Raw genomic sequence first — 23,757 nt, forward strand, 5'->3', positions numbered from 1 at the left:
ATATATACACTCAAATATAAAGTATACAGGGTGAGGCAAAAGTAGGTAGGTTGTATGGAATATAACACAATAATGACTAAGGAATAATACAAGAATAAACTCTGTGTTTGGGTACTCACAACTGAAAACCTACTTTTGCCCACCCTGTTTGTATAGATGTAGATATACAGACAAAGGTTTTCTTAATCCATGGTAGAGATTTTATCTCGATTTCATGCCAAACTCCTCGCCCCTCTGATGCTCTAATTCCAGAAAAATCCACAGCCTCACATCTCCCTGCAGCCCCACCCGGCACAGCCGGTCACCCGCTCCCCGCAGTGACGGACGGCAACAGGGTCGCCACCGGCGGTGCAGCTGTGGCTGCGCTTGAAGTCGGCCCCCTTACTGGGTTACATCATTACGGGTTTGTGGCAGAGATGAAGGCGATGAAACCCAGCAGGCCGGAGGAAGCTGACCGGCCTGCGGGGATGTTTACTGGCTGGTCTCGGCTATCGTAGCAACACAGGCCGGGGGAGCGCGGTGACCCTGTCCCAGAGGCTGGGAAGTCGTCTGAGACCACAGATGACACTAATCCTCCGGGTCTGATTTTTGAAGCTGCATCGTATTGCCTTTTGTCCTAGGCCCGCGCACGCAGTATCGAGTTTTACGACGGCAGCGGGGTCAGCTTAGACGGCGGCAAGCGGACCCGCCGTGAGGGGCCACCACAGTGCGGAATCGATTTTCCTGCCCGCCTGTGCCCGGGGCAGCGAAGTCCGCTCTTCAAAACGGAAATACGGCCCCGAGGAAGTGGGGTCTTAGGGTGGATTTTCTGAGAATGCAGTTGCTATAGTTACCGTACTTGCAGAGAGAAAGATAAGACGAGCAAGGATTAGGCCTCTGAAAACAAATCCATGTGGTTTGCAACCTGGAGGAAACGTGATTGGTTGCCCAAATTCATCTGTCCCAAGGTCCAGATTCCTCGTTTATATGCTTCTTACAGACCAACGAGCGGGGAAAATGGTAAAGAAACAAACCTCTCCCCTTGAAAAGTGTTTGGTCAGAAAACCACACAGACTCCGAAGGGCTGGAGAGGGAGACAGCATTCAAAATTAAAACAACAGCCCGGCTGGATAGCTCAGTGATGGAGCGTCGACTTATGAACCAGGAGATCACAGTTCAATTCCCCATCAGGGCACAGGCCCAGGTTGTGGTCTCCCCAATAAGGGGGGAAAGAGGGGAATGCGGGAGGCAGCAGATCCAGGATTCTCTCTCATCACTGATGTTTCTATCTCTCCCTTTTCTTTCCTCTCTGAAATCAATAAAAACATATTTTTAAAAATTAAAACAACAAAAAAGGAAACAGTTCCCTAACTCCTTAAAAAGATTCCACCCTCGCTGGTTTGGCTCAGAGGATAGAGCATCAGCCTGGGAACTGAAGGGTCCCGGGTTCAATTCTGGTAGTGGACACAATCCCCAGTGTGGGGAGTGCAGGAGGCAGCCGGTCAATGATTCTCTCTTATCACTGATGTTCCTGCCTCTCCCTCTCTCTCTCTCTCTGAAATAAATAATGTTCCCCCATTGCGAGTATTCCGATTAGACCAGATACTCACACGACAGAAAAGCCCTGATCTAACCCGTCTCCTCACATCAGGGGACACTCCCAGCCGCAGGTCCGAAGCCCGGGCGCGGACTCTCAGGCCTGGCAGAGCGCAGCCGTGCAGGCGCGTTCTCCACCCGAGGTACCCAAAGGCCACCCCGGGCCCCGCCGCCTACCTGGCAGAGCACGGCCTCCCCGCCACGCGCTCCGACAGGCACGTGCACGATCAGCCGGTCCTGGTCCGCGCCGTCCAGGCAGCCATGAAGCTGGCCGAGGTGAGTCGGTTCCCCGGGGCCCTGCTTGTACACGCGGCCGCTGCCCAGGACGCTGAGCCGCACGGGGCTCCCGCCGGTCCCGGAGAAGACCAGGCTCTGCACCGTGCCCTGCAGCGCCGCCCTGCTGGTCAGCTGGCAGCCGGCCGGCACGAAGGACGAGGCCAGGCCCAGCACCTTCCCGCCCTGGGCCAGGTAGGCCAGGACCCGCCGGTGCACGGCCTCAGAGACCGGCTCCCCGCCGGCCACCACCAGCAGCACGCAGTTGTCCGGCCACGGGTCCCGGCGCGCACTCTCCTCCGGCAGGTGGTACAGCGTGTAGCCGTCGGGGTCCACGCAGTCGGCCAGGACGGACCGGACCTGCCGCAGCCGGCCCGGGGCCTCCTGGGCATCGGGGCCCACGTAGAGGAGGATGTTGGGGGCCTTCCCGGTGAGGCTGGTGCTCCCCGCTCCTCTCTCGGGGCGGCCGGCATCGGCCACGCCGTTCCCGCCGCCGGCATCGTAGGGCAGATCCGGGATGTCCTCGGCAGAGGCGCACCGGATGGACTCGATGGTGCTGTTCTCCAGCTCCAGGCACTCGTGGCAGCTGGACAGGTGGAGGCCGCAGAGCTCGGTGCAGCACTCTGCCTGGCTGCTCTCCCCGGCGGCCTCGTGCCCGGAGCCGCCGCCTCGCCCCGGTGGGCGTTCTGCACCGAGGACCTTCTGGTCGTCTTTGCCAGCGTGCGCCATGGCGCCCGGGTCAGGCTCGCCCTGGACGGCAGACTCGGGGCCCGGCTGCAGGCTGAGGGCTGGCTCGGTGGCCTGGTCCTTAAGCTCCTGCAGCGTGGAGTCCTGCAGTGGGTCAGGCTCACCCTGGACGGCAGACTCGGGGCCCGGCTGCAGGCTGAGGGCTGGCTCGGTGGCCTGGTCCTTAAGCTCCTGCAGAGTGGAGTCCTGAATGTGCACCGCTGACCGGGGGCAGAAAAGACACTCAGTCAGCTCCCTGTCCTGCTGCTGTGCTCAGAACCCCATGTGCTCCCTGTGTTCCCTGACTCAGGTTCCTGGGCACCCCCGGCCACCCCCCTAACTCTGCGGCGTCCTTTGGAGCCAGATAAGTACTCCCTCCTGCCAGGAGGGGCCCCGGGTGGTCTCCGGTGAAACCCGAGTCTCCACAGCCCCTCTGAATCGGAAAGTCTCGGGCTCCCCCGCTGACGAGGAGAGACAGTGAGATTCTGAGCAGTCATCTGGCCGCTGACTCCCAGGCTCAGCTTCCTGGTGTCCCTCTCCACTCTGTCCACGCACACTCCGGGAAAGGCCACCCCCGGGCGCTCCCCAGACTCGGCCAGAAGGGTCTGTCCAGTGTCTGCTCTCAGGGTGGGAACATCACGTACAATCACTGATTTGAAATCCAGGCCCGAGCACCTGCTGTGCACCTGACGCGGGATTTGGCACATGCACGTGGCAAATGGGGAAAGTCGGTGATTTACACAAATCCCTTGAGGGCTCCCAGACTGTGAGAGGGGGCAGGCTGCATGAATTTTCATGCATGGGGCCTCTATTGTGTGTGTGAGTGTGTGTGTGTGTGTGTGTGTGTGTTAGCCTTAGCTGGTTCGGCTCAAAGGATAGAATGTCGACTGTGGACTGAAGGATCCTGGGTTCAATTCCTGTCAAGGGCACAGGCCTGGGTTGCAGGCTTGATCCCCAGTGTGGGGCGTGCAGAAGGCAGCTGATCAATGATTATCTCTCATCATTGATGTTTCTATCTCTCTCTCCCTCTCTGAAATCAACAAAAATATATTAAATATATACGTTAAAATTAAAAGTGTTTAAAGTTCCTTACAAACAATCTTTCGGGGTATCAGCCCATTAGCCATCTGGAGTCTGTCTTCCATGAACGCCGCCCCCAGCTTGCTGAAGTCATCCACGCTGGCTTTGGCGATTAGCTGGTGAGGGTCCCCAGGTCTGCAGGCTAGTGGCAAACAGCAGTCTGACCACTTCACAATCTGAGGGGAAGTGGGAGGAGGAAAGAGAGAGGTCCGGTGTGTCTTCATTTTCCCCTTCGGCACCCCCTCCTCATCTCCCCGTGTCCCTCCCCACCCCACCCCACCCCCCACCCCGCATTCTTACACCAAAGCTGTGCTGCTGGACCCTCTCATTTCAGCCCAACAGCAGGGCTTACAGACTCTAACTCTGACCCTCTCCTTTCAGGCTCACTCATGTCTCCACTGCCTTTCAAGGCACTGGAGGGGGAAAGAGCCATCCCCAGGCCCTGGAAAACATCCCCCTGCCCTTCAGTAACAGAAATCGGAGTCAACAGCAAGTCCACCTATGCAGGGATCCACCACGGAGCCCGCAGACCAGCTTTTCTCAGAGCGGGGGTCACGCCAGCTACAAGGCCGCCCCCCGGAGCACAAAACACCGCGGGGTCCTGAGCGGGCCTCCCACTGCAGCCCAGGAACCAGCTTCACACAAGCTCTCCCAGTGCTTCCTGAGCAGAGAGACCGCCAGGCCTCCCCAGGGAGCTCGGCCGGCCCAGTTCCCACCTCCACCGCCAGGGGGCCGGGAGACCGACGGCAGACGACCACGCTGTCCTTGAAGCCCTCCGGTTTTCATACAAGAATGTGAAACTGGGACACGCAGACGGGGAGCCCTGGGGTCCGGAGCCTGGCTCTGGAGTGTGAGAGCCTGCGTGTGGGTCAAACTCAGCTAAATCGTCGCTGGGTGTCCTCAGGCCAGTCTCAGCACTCGCAGGCCTGTCTCCTCACTCGTAAAACAGGGAGAGATGAAGGACGCATCCCCACGATCTTACAGGCTTGTTGTGTTAACACAGTGGTCAGCGGACTCCTCACATGAGGGTGGATGGAGCCTGAGAGGGAACAGTGCCACCTCCTGCAGGAGGCTAGAACCATCTGTCCTGAGCCCACGGCAGGCAGAGCAGAGATGCTCGCCAGGACACCCGCCCAGCATCAGGTGCTCCAACGCCGACCTAGCAGCTGCATGAGTGGCAGGCAGAGCCTCCCCCCACCCCCCGCCAGCACTTAGTGTAAAAGGAGCCGATCATTAGCTCCACGGCCAAAGCACAGAAAAGCAGGAGGTAAACAAAGCCCAGAGATGGACAGGAAGCAGCAGAGAACAATATACACACGTCCCGATCAAGTTTCCCACCCACTTCCTCTCCCAAGTGCATTTCCTTTTTCTAGGCGCTCGGTCTGGAGCCACAGACCATGCAAACTCCACCAAGCGGAGCTGGGTGCTCTGATCAAAGCAGAGCGGCCTGTTCCTCCTGTTCCTCCGGGGCCAGAGGTGTTTGCCTCCGGCCGAAAGGCAAACAGGACCCTCCAGTTTGCACTCAGAGGTGGGAACACAGGGCAGAGAAAGAAAAGGCCGCTCCCAGCGATCAAAGCTAAGGAGCAAAGGGGTTCCTCAGAGGAGGAGGGGCAGAGACCCTGCCCTCAGCCAAGACTGGCTGCCCTGGTGACAGGCAGCGGGCAGTGATGTCTCTGCTCCATCAGCTTAACCCCATCCACAGCCACGGGGATGGCGGGCCAGGAGGCACCAGTGAACGCCACCTGAGAGAGCCCCGATTCAAAAAGATACCGCTTTCAACACCTGTATCGTCCTAAAAATGTGGCAGACTGGCCCCAGACAGACTGTGTCAGTGGGCTAGGTGTTGGCCTATGACTGGAAGGTGGCTGGTTCCATTCCCAGGCAGGACACATGCCCAGTTGTGGGCTTGATCCAGGGATTGTGCAGGAGGCAGCTGATGGATGTTATGCTCTCACATCAATGTTTCTCTCCCTCTCCCTTCCTCTCTCTCTAAAAAAGAAAGAAAGAAAGAAAAGAAATCAATAAAAAAATTTTAATGAATTAAAAAAATTTAATGTGAAAGAATAAGTTCTCATCAGGTTTAAAAGTCTCTCTTAAATTAAGTATTTTCTACTGAATATCTTAGGATACCATCAAATTCAAATGATTTTTGAGTTGGTGAAAATACATAGTTTCATAAGAGCCCTCAAAAGGCAAAATCACCCTGAACAGGCCTGCAGACCCCGTGGGAAGACAGCGAGCTCTGACGGCAGCGCCTCATTAGGATCTGAAGCCCAAGCTAAGAAAGGGACTTCGGAGAAATAGCCCAGGTGTCAGAAAACTACTCCACACAAACCCAGCTCCGGCTGCAGGCCGCCCTCTCTGATCACAGGCAAAATGGCTTAACTGGGCCGCACCCTTGGTGGGTGGGCATCTTTCAACAACCTCTCCCCGACCCCGAAAATTAAGAATTAAGCACCTCAGCCAGGTAGGGCTCAGCTGGTTGGAGCATCGTCCTGTACAACAAAAAGGTCGTAGGTTCAATCCCTGGTCGGGGTGCCTAGGGGATTCTCTCTCACATCAATATTTCTCTCACTCGCTCGCTCGCTCACTCTCCCCTCCCCCAATTCCTCTTTCTCTAAAAAAAAAATAAAAAATCAATAAACATATCCTCAGTGAGGATTAAAAAAAAAAAAGAAGAATTAAGCAAAACCACCATTAAGCAAGATCTTAATTAAGTCTTCCTTAGAAGGTAAGTTAAATGGGGTTCCTGTGGCAGAGATGCCATTATCTCCCAATACCTAGTCTGTCTTTCTCTCTGTAGTCACACGACTCCAGGCTCCTCTGAACCCACAGCTGTCCGGCTTCAGAAAGTATTTCTCAGGCTCCCCTGCAGCTACAGTGATACAAGAAGTGACTTTGGAAACTTCTGGATTCGCTGTTAAAGAGGAAGCTGGCTGTTGCCCGGGCCCCCCGTTCTTGGGGCTGGAAGTGGATGGCGCTGACTGCTGTGGGAGTGGCAGGGATGGAAGCAGCCAGAGTGCCCATCAGGCCCTAACCGGTGTGGCTCAGTGCATACATCAGCCTGCGGACTGAGGGTTCCAGGTTCAATTCCAGTCAAGGGCATGCACCTTGGTTGTGGGCACATCCCCAGTGTGGGGCATACAGGAGGCAGCTGAGAGCAATGATTCTCTCTCCTCATTGATGTTTCTCTCTCCCTCTCCCTTACCCTCTGAAGTTAATAAAAATATATGTTTAAAAATTAAAAATAAAAGAGAAAAGATGTTTAAAAAAAAAAAAAAGCTGTGATACATTTACATATGTAATACTACTAGGCCATAAAAAAAATAAAAAAAAAGGAAAACTTACTCTTTTTGACAACACGGATAAACCTGGAGAGGATTATGCTGGGGGAACTAAGCCAGTCAGAGAAAAACGAGAACCATATGATTTCACTTACGTGTGGAATCTAATCAACAAAATAAACTAACAAACAAAACAGAAAGAAACTCAGAGATACAGAGAAGAGACTGTCAGCTGTCAGAGGGGAGGGGAGTTGGGGGGCTGGGTGAGAAATGTTTTGCCCTAGGCCAGTGGTCGGCAAACTCATTAGTCAACAGAGTCAAATATCAATAGTACAACAATTGAAATTTCTTTGGGGAGCCACATTTTTTAAACCTAAACTTCTTCTAATGCCACTTCTTCAAAATAGACTCGCCCCGGCCGTGGTATTTTGTGGAAAAGCCACACTCAAGGGGCCAAAGAGCCATGGCTCAATGAGCCGCAGTTTGCCGACCACGGCCCTAGGTGGTTTTGCCCAATGGATAGAGCATCAGCCTGTGGACTGAAGGGTCCCGGGTTCGATTCCGGCAAGGAGCAGGATCAATCCCTGGCCCTGGTCGGAGCCTGTGCGGGAAGCAGCCAATGGATGTGTCTCTCTCACATCAACTGTCTCTCCCCTCCCTCCACTCTCTCTAAAAATCAGTGGGAAAATATCCTTCAGTGAGGATTAACAAAATAAAAAATTTAAACAAGGGAAAGTAATTTCACTTACATATTTTCATTTATCCCCAAACATCCAGGAAGAAAGGCCAGGAAAAAGCCCTCATCAGACAACGAATCCCACTCTAACTAAGGCACAGTTCCCTTACAGCCAGCAGGTGAGCACGCTACTCACGGCCTCTGTCCGGGAAGACTGCCGCGGGCCCTCCGCCCGCACCCACACGCTCTCCGTCACAAACGCGATGTGCTCCGCTTCCAGGACGAGGGGGGGAACGAGGTACAGGGCCCATTTGTTCAGGTCCTCGATGGACTGGACGGAGAGAAGGAAAACACCGACAAAGGTTTAATGTCAAACCACAACCGCCACTTCACTCCACATCCGGACCCCCCTCGCTCACCCCCGGGGCTGTGAGCTCAGCCGGTATCCTCCCAGCCCTCCTCCTCCTGGTTCTGGCTGCACCGGAGCTGGACAAGCAGCTGAGGACTCCCCCGAGGACTCGGGGCAGCTTTCACAGCTCCAGAAACCAATCAGCTGATCTATTCTGAATCCGGGCTTGTTGTTACTACTCTTGACTGTTTAGAGCAGTGGTTCTCACCCTTTCTAAAGCCACTCACTACCCACAGGTTGAGAACCGATGCTGTGGAGCCTCAGACCATCGGAAAACACAGATACTTACATTACAATTCATGACAGCAGCAACATTACAGTGATGAAGGAGCAACGAAAATATTCTATGGTTGGGGGTCACCACAACATGAGGAGCTGTGTGAAAGGGCTGCGGCGTCAGGAAGGTTGAGAACCACCGGGTTAGGGAAAACGAGGCACTGCGCCCGCTGGCTGCGAGCTCCACGTGCCTGGCTCAGAGCAGCGTCACCAGGCGGGGGGCCGGGAGGTCAGACAGTTTGGCCACCGCTGGTTCAGCGCACGGAGGGCTCTCCAATGACAACCTGGAGGGACGTGTGTCTGTTGTTAATCCTCCCCGAGGATATATTTTCATTGATTTTCAGAGTGGAAGAGAGAAGGGGAAACAGAGAGGAACATCCATGTGAGAGGAGCACATCATGCCTCCTGCACATGCCCTGACCATGGCCTGGGCTGGGGAGGAGCCCGCAACTGAGGTACGTGCCCTTGACTGGACTCAAACTGAAGACCCTTTGGTCCACAGGCAGAACCAGCTAGGGCTTGGAGGGACTTTTAAAGATGACGTTCAGAGCCCAGCCAGTGTGGCTCAGTGGATGAGCACTGACCCATGAACTAGGAGGTCACGGTTCAATTCCAGGTCAGAGCACACGCCTGAGTTACAGGCTCGATCCCCAGTGGAGGGTGTGCAGGAGGCAGTCGATGGATGGTTCTCTCTCATCGATGTTTCTACCTCTCTCTCCTTCTTCCTTCCTCTCTGAAATCAATAAAAACATGTTTTTAAAAAAGATGAGTCTCAGAAGTGCATCCTAGTAGTCAGAGGCCTGTTGCTAATGGAAGCCTCGCCCAGAGGGCTGTCCTTCCATTTCCATCAGCCATTATAGCTTTAAGAACATATCTAAAAAAAAATAAGAAAAATAAAAGCACGTGCAATAAAATAAAAAATGAAAAACTAGAAAGATGAACCGTGATTTAAACTCTGAGGGCACAGAGCAGGCTGGTCCCATCTAGTCCGGCGGGGGAGACAGTGACATCTGACTGAAGATCGGGGGCACAGTGAGCTATGCACAGAACTGGGGGCATGGAACCCCTTGAAAGCCTGAGGCAGGTTTGGCCGGAGCGGTGGGCGAGGGCTGAAGAGCTTTGGTTACAGTCATGGAAGTTAGGAGAAGGCCAGTCAAGTCATGAAGGTGTTCACAATCAGAACGTCCTGGCCGGGCGGCTCAGTGGGTTGGAACCCACCAAGGGCTGCAGGTTCCATTCTGGGTCAGGGCTCCCACTAAGCTGCAGGTTCAACACCAAACAGGAATCCGACTAAGAGGCACCGATCTGTTTCTCTCTCTTCCCCCTTCCCTTACCCCCTTTCCTCTCTCTCTCTAAAGTCAATAAGCATATCCTCAGGTGAGAATAAAAGAGTAAAACTGTTTTTCAAGAAAATTAAAGACATTTATCTCTGAGTATTTTTGAGTGTTCAAAATGTCCCATCTGAAGGTTATTTTTAAAGTAAAGGATCAGTGTGGAAGCTAGTGCAACAGAAAAGTCCACCTCCCCATTTCCCCCACTTGGACTTGTTTCTCAGTCAGGGTTCCTTGAGAGAATCAAGCCCTCAGGCGTCCACCATATATAGTGAATGAACTTAACTCTTTTTTTTTTTTAATATATTTTATTGATTTTTTTTTTACAGAGAGTAAGGGAGAGGGATAGAGAGCTAGAAAAGTCGATGAGAGAGAAACATCGACCAGCTGCCTCTTGCACACCCCTCACCAGGGATGTGCCCGTAACCAAGGTACATGCCCTTGACCGGAATCGAACCCGGGACCTTTCAGTTCGCAGACAGACGCTCTACTGCTGAGCCAAACTGGTTTCGGCTGAACTTCACTCCTTTGCATCTAGGTCCGAGGTTGGCAAACTGCGGCTCGAGAGCCACATGCGGCTCTTTGGCCCCTTGAGTGTGGCTCTTCCACAAAAGACCGGCCTGGGCGAGTCTATGTTGAAGAAGTGGCGTTAGAAGAAGGTTAAGTTTAAAAACTGTGGCTCTCAAAAGAAATTTCAGCCGAAACTGGTTTGGCTCAGTGGTAGAGCGTCAGTCTGCGGACTGGAAGGTCCCAGGTTCGATTCCGGTCAGGGGCATGTACGTTGGTTGCGGGCACATCCCCAGTGGGGGGTGTGCAAGAGGCAACTGGTCGATGTTTCTCTCTCATCGACATTTCTAGCTCTCTAGCTCTCTCCTTTCCTCTCTGTGAAAAATCAATAAAAAATATATTAAAAAAAGAAAGAAATTTCAATCATTGTTCTGTTGATATTTGGCCCTGTGGACTAATGAGTTTGCCCACCACTGATCTAGGTGGTACCAGACAGGCGCGCTCTTTGGGCGATCTGAGACGTAGTTCTGCATATACTAGTGTTCTGTGTCACAGCAACTAACGAGGAAGGGTATTTTTGATTTGCTAGCAGAACAGTACAATCCTGTACTTAAGCCTCACCTCAACAAAACATTCAAGACCTGAGGTAACATCTTCCCATTCGGGTGTTATGGTTTTACACACGTAGAAAATCTCATTTTAATGCTAAAAACGAGCCAACTTTCCAGAAGGAAAGGGCAAGAAACCAATGAAAAGCAAAACACTTTGAAATATTCATGAGAACAGTATCAGTGACTTCCATGGAAATCTGCGCTGAACCGCACTGTGAGTCAAGTCCATTCCCAACAGCCGGGCGGGAAGAACTAGTGTTTTTCGCAGAGAGCAGAGCCTTTGCTGAGAGTAAGCCACAGAGCGGCTGCCTTGTGGCCACCGGGCTAAGAACTGGGCCATAAAAGCAGAGACTGTGCAAAGGCCCCGGCTGGTAAAGGACAGCTGACAGGAGAGGAGGGCAGGAGTTTCCGTCACCCGATGTCTGACAGAGCCAAGATGGGCTGCCTTCCTCTGAATTCATTCACCGGGACTCAGCCCACAGGGGAGGGAGGCCGGCGGGAGCCTCAGTGGGCAGCGCTCTCGGGCTTCGGTGCCAGTGGCCATCGCGATCGCACAGGAACCAGGAGCCCGGCGTCCGTGAACTCGCCCCGCGCGCCTGTCAGTGTTCGGACCGCTGGTCCCCTCCGTGGGCATCGCGTGCAGGGCCCCAGCCGGGCACTTCGAGGCGCCCTGGGCGGAGGGCTCTCCCCAGGTTCCCACCTCACAGGGCGGGCGGCGTGGCGGGGAGGAGGCAGGAGCGGCCCAGGCTGGCGCTTCCGGCTTGCCCCGCCCACCCCACTGGTGCCCCGCCCCTTCCGCTGGTGCCCCGCCCCTAGGCCCCGCCCCCAGACCTCGCCCCACCGCTGGTGATTCGTCCCCCGCAGGCCCCGCCCCTCCCGCGCCAGAGCTGCCCCGCCCCAGGCCCCGCCCTCCGCTGGTGCCCCGCCCCCGCCGCGGCCCGCCCACCTGGCTCTCGCCGACGCAGAAGACGCGGCCGCCGCGGCTCAGGCACACGCGGGCTTCCGGGGGCCGCGCGGCCGCCACGCAGAAGGTGAAGGAGCAGCGCGAGGCGCGCAGCCGCTGCACCGTGATGCGCACGAGCGCGGCCGGCCGGCGCCCCCAGCGCGCCCACAGGTACAGGTAGCACAGCGTGATGAGCATGGCCGGCCGGCCGGGGCGCGGGCCCGGACGCTCCAACTCGCCGGCCCGGCCCGCCCCTCCCCGCCCGCCGGTCCCTGCCGCCCGCCCGCCCGGCGGCCGGAAGAGGCGGGGCCTCGGGGAGCGGTAGGCTGGGGCGTGGTGGAGAGAAGGGAGCAGGGCACACCGGGAGCCGGCAGGTGTGCGGTGGAGGAGGGAGATGGGGGCGGGCGGGATCGTGAGTAAGCGGAGCTCCAGGGGGAGGCCCCGGGCTGCCCGGCCTGCGTCAGCCGGGGTCCGGCCTCCGTACACGGGTGGGAGGCTGGTTAGGACCGCGCTGTGCACGTTTCCCGCATTAACCAGCGCCACACGGACCCTCCACCCAGTCCAGTGCGAAAATAAGGAAACCTTCTTGCAGAAGGACTTTAAGATAACTTATGTAAATTCATGCAATGCAATAATACTTTTTTTTTCTGGACCCTATTTTAAAGTAAAGGCAGGAAGCAAGTGAAAGACCAGGAGTAAAAAGGCTGCCTGTTGTTCTTTTACGTGAGCGTCCTAAAACCAGTTTTGGGAAACATCAATTATGATTCAGTTCTTGCCCCCTAAGACAGCAGTTGGTAAAATCATCAGTCCACAGAGCCAAATATCAACGGTACAACGATTGAAATTTCTTTGGAGAGCCAAACTTTTTAAACTTAAAACTTCTTCTAAAGCCACTTCTTCAACATAGACTCGCCCAGGCCGTGGTATTTTGTGGAAGAGCCACACTCAAGGGGCCAAAGAGCCGCATGTGGCTCTCGAACCGCAGTTTGCTGACCACGGCCCTAAGAGAAGCATGGTTATTCCTGCTATGAATGCGAGTTCTCCCGTTGAGCCTCACTTTTTCCAAAGGCAGCATGTAGGGAAGTGCTGATGACAAGACACGGGACCTCCCTCACTCCTAGGGACCCCAGAGGTGGAGCAACTCAACCTGAAGTAAAGAACAGTTGCCTCAGCCGCTCTGAGGCAGGCCGGATTCCCCCAAGTCGCTTCCCATTCTCGCCTTTGCTACGAGTGGGTAGCCTAACACGGCAAAAGCAAGCCGGTACACCACTCCCAGGTCCTGCTCAGTCAGAGGACAGGTTTTTCCAGTGCCCTGACCCTTTGCTTACATGCGTTACAACAGCAGCGCAGAACACCCACTTACAGAACCGCAGCCCTCCCTTGCTCGGGTCAGATGACACGGAATTCTCCCATTCTACACAGCAAGAGTCGTTTTAAAGAGAAAGGCTTCGAGAAGAAATAACAGCTCAGAAACAAGGGAAGCATCACAGTGGGCCAGACATAGAAGACAGCGGGACGCAGGCTGAAGCCAGATCCTGCCGTGACAGGCGGGAAGTGGGTCCCTCCACAGGCATGGGACCTAAACTGTGTCCCTGGAGAAAGAAGTGAGCGAGCCCCTGTGAGGAGGGACTCGGCCCCTCCATGATGACACAGGACTACTACAAGGCAGAAATTAGAAAGTGAAAAGGCTTAATAACACGCTAAGCCCTAATGTTCCTAGACAAACACCTCATTGACGTTTGCTGAGTTTCAGCTCCAAGGACCAGCCTCCCACCCCTACTCCGGATGGAGAGGCCGCCTCTTCTGCCTGGAGGTCACAGCATCTCTAGTTTGCCCCAGTTCCTTGCAGCCTCACCTTCCCACAGACACTATAGCCCCATCCGGCCAGAAGGGGGACTTCCCACGTTGGCCCTTAGATGCCTCACAAGGTCTTGGTCTGAGATGACATCCATGGGAAAATGTGGGGGTCAGAACTGGACACCTAAAACGATGGAGCTTAGCTTCATTGCCCCCAGATAGCAATGGGAAAGACATCAGGGGAGCCCTAGCTGGTTTGGCTCAGTGGATAGAGCGTCGGCCTGCAGACTGAAGGGTCCCAGGTTCGATCCCAGTCAGGGCACAGGCCCGGGTTGAGGGCTTAATCTCCAGTGTGGGGTATGCAGGAGGCAGCCGATCAATGATTCTCTCTTAACATTGATGTTTCTCTCTTCCTCTCTGAAATCAATAAAAATACATTTTTTTTTAAAGGCATCAGGGGAAGAGTGGTCCTTGGCATGAGCAGCATTGGTATCTGCTAGAAGCTCACTAGAAATGCAAAATACCAGGCCCCATCCTGGACCCATTAAGTCAATATGTGCATTTTTTTTTAATCCTCACCAGAGGATAGGCTTTTATTGATTTATTGATTCACTTATCTTAGAGAAGGAGAGAAATAGCGATATGAGAGAGAAACATGGATCCGTTTGACTCCTGCACCCACCCAACCACGCCACCTGCCAGGGCAATACCTGCCTTTTTAACGAAATCCCCAGGTGATTCACAACCACATTCAAGTTTGAAAAGCACTGCTAACGTCTGCCTCTGTTACCCCTGCATCTGGGTCACTCCAGACCAGCGGTCGCCAACCTTTCAGACCTCACGGACCCCAGTGGTCCAAGAATCACCGTTTGGCGACTATTGCACTAGAGTCTTAACAATGGTCTTCCAGACTGTGGAGAATAAAACCACAGACTAGGAATTTCAAAATGAGACTTTGTCATTGATAAGCCCGTCGCTGCAGGGAAGATGGTGCACTCACCAGCCAGTAACCGAAGACCACCTCAGTCACCCATCAGGACAGGCTCTCTCTAAGAAAAGCCTTCCCAGACCCCCGACTCTACTCTCCCGCCCTTAGGCATGTCCTGGAAGTGATGGTCCGGGGACCAGGCAGAGTGTAAACCACGAGAAGATCACTCCCCTCGGAAGCTGTCCTGTCCCCCATTAAGTAGGTGAAGCTCGTCCCCAGAGGAATTAGCTCTGTCTGAACCAGGAAGCATTCAGAATGCTGACCAGGCCAGTGGCCAGAGCTGAGAAGGATTAGTTTGTTTTTGAAATTTAAAAAAATCCCTGTTTAGTAGGAAACGATAGAAGCTGAAGTTTAAGTAACTGTAAACAGTTCATTTTTAGCAGTTAAAGTACGTAGTCTCTGTTTTATAAATAAAAGAATCTGTTCCCTCCACAGCAGTGTTGGATTGCTAAACAAGTTTGAATTTAAAGTCATATTCAGAGAGCCCTGCTGTCATAGCTCAGTGGTTGAGTGTTTACCTATGAACCAGGAGATCATGGATCGATTACCAGTCAGGGCACTTGCCCGGTTGTAGGCTCAATCCCCAGTATTGGGCTTGCAAGAGGCAGCCAATCAATGAGTCTCATCATTAATGTTTCTCTCCCTCATCCTTCCTCTCTGAAATCAATAAAAACATTTTTAGATAAAATAAAATGATATTCAGAGATCCCAGAGACTCAAGAATTACCATCTATTAAAATGCCCTCTGAGAAAAGGTAATTGAAATACATACTTATTTGAAATCTTGAGGTTTTTGTTGGCAAAAACTGTAACACATGGCCCTAACCCGTTTGGCTAGGTGGAAAGAGCATCGGCCTGCAGACTGAAGGGTCCCAGGTTTGATTCCGATCAAGGGCATAAACCCGGGCTGTGGGCTCAATCCCCAGTAAGGGGCATGCAGGAGGCAGCTGATCAATGATTCTCATCATTAGTGTTTCTATCTCCTATCCCTTCCTCTCTGAAATCAATAAAAATATGTGGGGGCTTTTTTTAATACAATGTGAAGAGCTTTTCTTTGAATATTTGACAATCAATGGTATGTGTGTTTATGAGCCAGAAGAAACCAACCCTGCCGACACTTAGATCTTGGACTTCCAGCCTCCAGACTGTCGGAAAATGAGCCGCCTTGTTAGCCCGAGGAGACTAATCCACCCAGTTCTCAGACGCCTGTCTCTCTCACCCTCTGAACCACTGGGCGTGAGTGAGTCTGGCCAGCTGCTGCCCTCAGAGGTTCCATTTGCCTGCTGTTCCATTTGCTGTTTCAGCGGCCACTCGTCAGGGCGTGATCTTAGGCCCTCACTGCCAGCTCTGGCCTCTCCCAGCCTCCAGTGCCATCCTCATCCCCTCTGCATATCTCTCTTAGGGTATTCTGTTGGTATCTCAGAAGCAGCATGAGTAAAACTAAATGCATTTTCCCCCCACAAACTACCTCTTTACCGTGACTTCTCTATCCCTATTTCTGACAGCACATCCTGCTTTCCACATGGACCTAGAACTTCGTCTTCCTGGAGTACCAACTGCTCTCTACCCCAAATCCTGTTTATTTCCGTTGGGGGTTTGAAATTCTGGGGTCCCATACAATGACAATGTGATTCACTTTACAAAGATTTGGTTTGCAGTAAAGTCCTGTTCACCTTCATATCTCACATTTAGCACTGTGCCAGCACATAGTAGGTGCTTAATAAAATGTTTTAGAGACTGCTCATACACCCATTTGTAAAGTGAGGTAACACTGTTGCCTCTTTTACTCGGTTGGCCTCTAGAAAGAGATGCTCACAGAATTTTCTTCATTGAGAGCAAGTTTCTCTTCATCCAGCAGAGGGGAGTGGTCCCCTACATCCCAGGCAGAATCTGTTCCTGGTGGGGGAGGGGCGTCACCATCTGTGAGCAATTTCCTGCCCATCAGACAGGACCTGCAGTTGGGGCCATTACGGTTCAAACAACTACACACACACACACACACAGATACACACACTGCACTTAGCACTCAGCAGCCTTAAAGGTCCAAATCGCCTCAGCAGAGGTGAACCAAACGGGAGCTCTGCTTGCCCCAGGGACACTGTCTTCCTAACAACCTCGTCCCGTTTCCAGAAGGAAGGCCTCTCTTTTACAGGGCTATGGAGGTCCAATAAATTGACTACAACCTTGACAACCAAAATGAGGTATAAACATTAGGAGCTAAACACACCCCAACTCCCACCCCACCCCCACAGCAGCCCCAGGGAGCCTGGGGAGCCGCAGTTTGCATAGTGAAGCAACAGAGGCCACCGTCTGGAGTCAAGCGTTCTGGGTTTGAATACTGCCTGACCCCCGACTCCACACGCACATGCACACACACGCACCTACGAATGCATTCAGTGGCCTGTCTCCACAGCCTGTGAGTTGGAGCATCCACGGGGCGCAGGTGGAGGGTAAGCACACTGCGCCGTGGGCCCTTCTACAGACGGGGACACGTTCTGAGGAATGTATGAGGGGATCCCATGGCTGTGCGAACAGCACAGGGTGCCCTTACACACGTGCCTGGGCAGCATGTCACTATAAAACAACACGAGATGAAGGCAAACACAAGAAAAAGTGAGGCTAGTCAAGGTGGGTGAGTCTGCCGCCCGAGTAATGGCCTACTGTTCACACAGCAAAAAGAAACGTTTGTAAGTAGGAAGAAAACATTAATGATAAAAAGTATAGTAGCCAAAACTATAGTAACCGGGGGGGGGGGGGAGTGCAGAACGCAGCTGGTTGATGTTTCTCTCTACTGATGTTTCTAGTTCTCTATCCCTCTCCCTTTCTCTCTGTAAAAAGTCAAAATATATTTTTATAAAAAGTATAGTAAACGTATGAACCAGTACCATCGTCATTATTGTCCAGTATGATGCACTGTACGTAACTGCACGTGCTGTGCCTTTAGCTGACTGGCAGCGAAGGAGGTGTGTGGACACCATCACGGTGAGCACCTGAGCATGTTACGGCAGCTGCAAGGTTATGACAGCTACCGTCTCTGGCCTGTAGGCATCTGGAGCTCCACTGTGATCAGGGGAACGCCGTCGTGCATGACGGCTGACTGCTCTGCTGGAGGAACCGCCCCCTGCACAGAGTCAGCAGGAAGAGGGGGCCGAGGCAGGCCCACCCTCACGGCACCCTGGGGTGGGCAGTGTTACCTCCTGTCACAGCGCAGGAAGCTCGGGCTCCGCGGCCCACACAAACCGGGCTCCTTTCCCCGGACCACAATGCCCTTCCCAGGCTCGGCAACGCTCCTCTGCCCCAGAACTGTCCTTCAGGGGCCAGTCCCGGTGCCCACAATCTGCCAGGTGAAATACCCCTCCCGGTTCACCATCTCCCGACGGAGTGACGTCAGTGTCAGGCCCTGCGCTGCTGCTTTGAATGGAGTCCATGCCACGAATGAGAAAGTTCAGAGCAGGACCCTGTGTGTAGGACAGAGGACAAAACCATACAACGGCGGCCTAAAGGCCGGAGCCTTGTGGCTCCAGGGATGAGCGTGGACCTACGAACCAGGAGGTCATGGTTCCATTCCCGGTCAGGGCACAGGCCCAGGTTGTGGGCTCGATCCTGCGTGCAGGAGGCAGCCGATCCGTGATTCATCATTGATGTTTCTCTCTCCTTCTCCCTTCCTCCCTGAAACCAATAAAACGTTTTAAAAAACCATTCAGCTGAGGCTAAACTGCAGCCCTTGTGACCGGCTGGGTGGAACCCTGGCCTGAGCGTATCTGGGGGCAAGAAAGACCGGGGACCAGCAGAGGGCTGTGCAGGGACAGCGGAGACGGGGAGGGGCACACGCCAACAGGCCCGCAGGCAGTGTCCGGGCCCAAAATTCCGTGGAAAAGGGCAGAGGAGTCGCATGACAGCTGCACCGTCTCTTCCCCTGAACATTCTCTCTTTGGAACTGAGGCTGCCGGGCTGTGCTAAGGCCGATCGCTGCTTCAGCGACACGAAAAGCGGTGCTTCCGATCGCCCTTTGCGGCGGGAAACGTCCCGGGTCTGGGAAGCAGTCCGGGGGGAGGAGGGGGGGGGAGGACCCAGCGGGACGGTCCGGACAGCCCTTCCTCCCCCAGTTCCCCGCCCGCAGCTCCGCTCCCTCCCGCCCGAACGCGCTTCCCCGAGGCTCCGCGGGGAGAAGCGGGGCGCGGGCGGCAGCGCCCCCCGATGGCGGCCCTGGCTCTGCAGGTCAGGGGTTTCTACGATGATTCTGCAAACCCCGCTCAGCCCCGGACCGGCTGCGGGTGCGGCGGCGAGGCCGGAGGAGGGAGGGGAGGGAGCCGCAGCTCCGGGCCGGGCCGAGGAGGCCCCGGCGCTTCTCCCGGCCGCCGGGCCGCTGCTGCGGGACCGGCCGGGGAGGGCGCCGCCCCAGCCCGCCCCCAGCTCACCCCGAGCCGGACAGCCGGGGAGCACCGGACACCGTCCCCCCGAACATCTCATCCCCGGGGCCGCCGCGGGGCACAGGCGGAGGCCGGCCTGGTCCTGGGAGCCCGCGGAGCGGGGAGCGCTGCGCCCCGGGGGACGGACCCCGGGCCCTCCCCGCCCGCCCCGGGGGACCGACCCCGGGCCCTCCCCGCCCGCCCCGGGCTCTCCCCGCCCGCCCCGGGGGACGGACCCCGGGCCTCCCCGCCCGCCCCGGGGGACCGACCCCGGCCCCTCCCCGCCCGCCCCGGGGGACCGACCCCGGGCCCCTCCCCGCCCGCCCCGGGGGACCGACCCCGGGCCCCTCACCGCCCGCCCCGGGGGACCGACCCCGGGCCCTCCCCGCCCGCCCCGGGCTCTCCCCGCCCGCCCCGGGGGACCGACCCCGGGCCCCTCACCGCCCGCCCCGGGGGACCGACCCCGGGCCCCTCCCCGCCCGCCCCGGGGGACCGACCCCGGGCCCCGCTCCCGGGCCGATCGGCGCGCACGTACCTGGGCCGCCGCCCGCCGCCTCCGGCCTCCGGGCTCCGGGCTCCCCGCGGCGCCGGGCCCAGTGGGCGGGACGGGGCGGGCCCGGGGCAGGTGGCGGCGGGGCGGGCGCGGGAGGCCGGATCGGGTGCTCCGGGGCCCCGCCGGCCGGGGAGCGACCCCAAACCCTGAAACCCTGACAGACAGGCTGCAGCCGCCCGGGCCCGGACCCTGCGCGGAGCCGGCCGCCGCCCCCGCCTCCCGCTCCGCCGCCCGGGTCCGGCCTGAACCCGCAAACCCGCCGCCGGGGGCACGCGCCAGGCCGGGGAGGGACCCCGAGGCCTCCGCCCCGCAACCCCCCCCCCTCCTGGCACTGCTGGAACCGCGGTCTGGCTGTCTCTCTTCTCGCTCTCTCCTCTCTCTCTCTCTCGCCTCGTCTCCTCCCTCTCCTCTCTCTTTCTCTCCTCTCTCTCAGCGCTCTCCCCCTCTCTCCTCATCCCCCACTCCCGTCTCGTCTCTCTCTCAACAATCTCTCTCTCTCTTTCTCTCCCCTCCTCTCTCGTCTCCGCCCCCCCCCCCCCCCCCCCCCCTCTCTCTCTCTCTCTCTGCATCTGCCTTGATCCCTGGCATACAGTGAGCGCCGCTGAAGAGCCCTAGCCGGTTTGGCTCAGTGGATAGAGCGTCGGCCTGCGGGCTGAAGGGTTCCGGGTTCGATTCCCGCTAAGGCCATGCGCCTTGTTTGCGTGTAAGAGAGACACCTCAATCAGGAGGCGGCAGCTGATTGAGGTTTCTCTCTCATCCATGTTTCTAACTCTCCCTCTCCCTTCCCCTTCCTCTGTAAAAAAATCAATAAATTATATTGTTTTTAAAAAGAAAGGAAATGGCTGCAGGTCTGCCTGGCGCTGCTCCTGAGGGATGCTGGGGGGAGCAGGTGCCCGGCGTGGGCTTCCTCAGGGTCTCTGCTCCCCAGGCCGCTCCTCCCAGTGCCTGAGACCCTCCTGGCCCAGGAGCCCATCCTGGCCCAGGAGCCCATCCTGCCCCCCAGGAGCCCATCCTGCCCCCAGGAGCCCATCCTGTCCCCCCCAGGAGCCCATCCTGCCCCCAGGAGCCCATCCTGCCCCCCCAGGAGCCCATCCTGCCCCCAGGAGCCCATCCTGCCCCCAGGAGCCCATCCTGCCCCCCCAGGAGCCCATCCTGCCCCCAGGAGTCCATCCTGTCCCCAGGAGCCCATCCTGCCCCCCAGGAGCCCATCCTGCCCCCCCAGGAGCCCATCCTGCCCCCCCAGGAGCCCATCCTGCCCCCAGGAGCCAATCCTGCCCCCCCAGGAGCCCATCCTGCCCCCAGGAGCCAATCCTGTCCCCCCAGGAGCCCATCCTGCCCCCCAGGAGCCCATTCTGCCCCCCCCTGCCCCCCAGGAGCCCATCCTGCCCCCCAGGAGCCCATCCTGCCCCCAGGAGCCCATCCAGCCCCTGGCACTGAGCCTCTGAGTTCAGCACAGCGTCTTCAAGTGAGGGTGTGAGGCTCCCCTGGGGGCGGGGGGGGGGGGGGGGGACAGGGAATCCGTGCGGGGACCAGGCTGCCACGTGGTGTCCACACAAGACGCCCCCAAAGAGGAGGAAGTAGTAAATGGGGAGACCAAGCATTAGGAGAAAGGGGCCGTGTCTGACCTGGGGAAGAGCTTGTGGATGGTCTACAGCCGTGGTTGGCAAACTGCGGCTCACGAGCCACATGCGGCTCTTTGGCCCCTTGAGTGTGGCTCTTCCACAAAACACCACGGCCTGGGCGAGTCTGTGTTGAAGAAGTGGCGTTAGAAGTTTAAGTGTAAAAAATTTGCTCTCAGAAGAAATGTCAATCATTGTACTGTTGATATTTGGCTCTGCTGACTAATGAGTTTGCCGACCACTGGCCTATGGTATTAGGCTGTGATATTTGTGGCATATTTTTGCCCTAGTTTATAATTTGCCTTTTAACTTCATTTAAGATGACTTTTGTGTACCATTTTAAATTTTTAATTAAATAAAACCTCTCTTGCGTGTCGGCCTGCGGATTGAAAGGTCCCAGGTTCGATTCCAGTCAAGGGCATGTACCTTGGTTGCGGGCACATCCCCGGTAGGGGGTGTGCAGGAGGCAGCTGTTTCTCCCTCATTGATGTTTATACTTCTCTATCCCTCTTCCTTCCTCTCTAAAAAAAATCAATAAAATATATAGTTGTTGTTTTTTTAAAAAACAAAACACTTTAGATTCACCCTGATTTTCACAACTGCCTCAGAGATTTCTGAGGTTCTGGGGCATAAAACTTCACATTGTGGTTGTTTGTCAGGAGAATCCTCTAGAGCCGTGGTCGGCAAACTGCAGCTCGCGAGCCACTTGTGGCTCTTTGGCCTCTTGAGTGTGGCTCTTCCACACAACACCACGGCCTGGGCGAGTCTATTTTGAAGAAGTGGCGTTAGAAGAAGTTTAAGTTTAAAAAATGTGGCTCTCCAAAGAAATGTCAATCGTTGTCCTGTTGGTATTTGGCTCTGTGGACCGATGAGTTTGCTGACCACTGGCCTAGAGGCATTGAGCCAGCTAATCACAAGCCCCGTATTGTCCAACGTCTAAATGTAGGGCACAGTGGCCTGGACTAGATCCGAGTCTAGGACAATGGCAGGGGTAAAAGGCTTGGGTAAGCTGGGCCTGGGCGTTCTGGTAATCCGAGAGTCCTTTGCTCAATCGCTGGCACAGCTGCCCTCCCTCGCCTGCTATTTGTGGGGCCGTGTCTCACTGCCCTGGACACCAGCGTCCTATTTAAACCTCCTGGCCTCTCCCATTAGCACAATCTTCTTCGGGCCATAAAGCACTCACAGGCTGTGGCTTGGCATTCGTCACTCTGGGCATTTATCCTAAACAAGGACAACTCAAGGAGAAAAATTCTACTTGTGAAGATGTTGATAGCAACATGGTTTATAAGGGGGATGAGTGTTTTCGTTCCCAATTTTAAATTCTCCACAGTAGGGAGCGTAGTATGCAAACGGTGGTGTAGCCACTCGGTGGTGCCAGGTACAGCAGACCTGTTTTTCTCTTCTGAACCATTTGAGATTAAGGTTCGGAAATCGTGACTGCTCACCCCTAAACACAGGGCGTATTTCCTAAGAACAGAACCTCCTCTATGGGCCCCAGCCAAGCAGCTCAGCTGGTTGGAGTTTTATCTCCTGTCAGGGCACATACAGGAATCAACCAATGAATGCAGAAATAAGTGGGACAACAGATCAGTATCTCTCTCTCTCTCTCTCTCCCTCTCCCTCTCCCTCTCTCTCCCTCTCTCCCTCCCTCTCTCTCCCTCTCTCTCCCTCTCTCCCTCCCTCTCTCTCTTTCTCTCCCTCCTTCTCTCTCAAGGCACATGCAAGAATCAACCAATGAATGAAGAAGTAGGTGGAGCAATAGATCTCTCTCTCTCTCTCTCTCTCTCTCTCTCCCTCTCCCTCTCTCTCCCTCTCTCCCTCCCTCTCTCTCCCTCTCTCTCCCTCTCTCCTCCCTCCTCTCTCTCTTTCTCTCCCTCCTTCTCTCTCAAGGCACATGCAAGAATCAACCAATGAATGAAGAAGTAGGTGGAGCAATAGATCAATCTCTCTCTCTCTCTCTCCCTCCCTCTCTCTCTCTCTCTCTCATCAATTTTAAAAGCAGCATGCTCTCATGTAACCATATTGCAGAGACCAAGTCCAGATCCACTAACGTTGATCCAATGCTAACGAAGCCCCTCTTCAGTCCAGAGTCACATTTTGCCAATTGCCCCAATAGCGTCAGTTAGAGCGATACTGTTTAAGCTTCCCAGTTCGAAGTCACACATTTCCTGAGTTGTCACATCTCCTCGGGCCCCTTTCATCTGGAACAGTCCCTGAGTTCTTCTCTCTGGCTCGGTCTTCCGTGACCTTGGCACTTTCAAAGAGTCAGGCCCATTCACTGTTAGCTTGTCCCTCACCTTGAGTTCCCAAGTGATCCCACCCAGCACATGACGTCAGTCTGTCCCTTACTGGTGATGCTGCCTTGGACCACGTGGTTAAGGTGGCGTCCAGCAGCGTCTCCACCAGACAAGTCCCTGCTTCCCCTGCGTGGTTAGTCATCTGTGGAGGAGCGATGCCTCCAGACTGTGTGACGGCTTATTGCACCCAGCGGAGATAGCACCCATTCCATATGGCAGCTTTTAGAGCTCTATTGTTCCGTTAGCATTCATTCCTGGCATTAGGCTGTCAAGAAGAGCTGTCCCTGACCTGGCCAGTGTGGCTCAATGGGTTGAGTGTCGTCCCATACACCCAGAGGTTGCCAGTTTGATTCCCCGTCAGGGCACATGCCCGGGTTGTGGGCTCAATCCGCGGTACGGGGTG

At 55.5% G+C, this 23,757-nt stretch overlaps 1 protein-coding gene across 3 annotated transcripts in view; it reads right to left on the minus strand.

Moving 5' to 3' along the window:
• Positions 1-19,510, minus strand: part of HLCS (holocarboxylase synthetase) — a 154,166-nt gene extending 134,656 nt beyond the window's left edge. Inside the window, exons 1-5 of one of the 3 annotated variants that reach the window (XM_036445820.2) lie at positions 11,695-11,974; positions 7,811-7,945; positions 3,668-3,830; positions 2,749-2,795; positions 1,753-2,649 (exon numbers count right to left, since the gene is read on the minus strand). In XM_036445820.2, coding sequence (XP_036301713.2) covers positions 1,753-2,649; positions 2,749-2,795; positions 3,668-3,830; positions 7,811-7,945; positions 11,695-11,889 — 1,437 coding nt within the window. In that variant the 5' untranslated portion in view covers positions 11,890-11,974. Of the gene's footprint in view, positions 1-1,752; positions 2,796-3,667; positions 3,831-7,810; positions 7,946-11,694; positions 11,975-19,420 lie in introns of those variants that run through there. The other 2 variants (XM_045585227.1, XM_045585226.1) reach the window with 2 other exon arrangements.
• Between the last annotated feature and the right edge of the window lie 4,247 nt (positions 19,511-23,757).

Source organism: Pipistrellus kuhlii, unplaced genomic scaffold (assembly GCF_014108245.1).
Source record: "Pipistrellus kuhlii isolate mPipKuh1 unplaced genomic scaffold, mPipKuh1.p scaffold_m20_p_2, whole genome shotgun sequence".
Lineage (NCBI taxonomy): Eukaryota > Metazoa > Chordata > Mammalia > Chiroptera > Vespertilionidae > Pipistrellus > Pipistrellus kuhlii.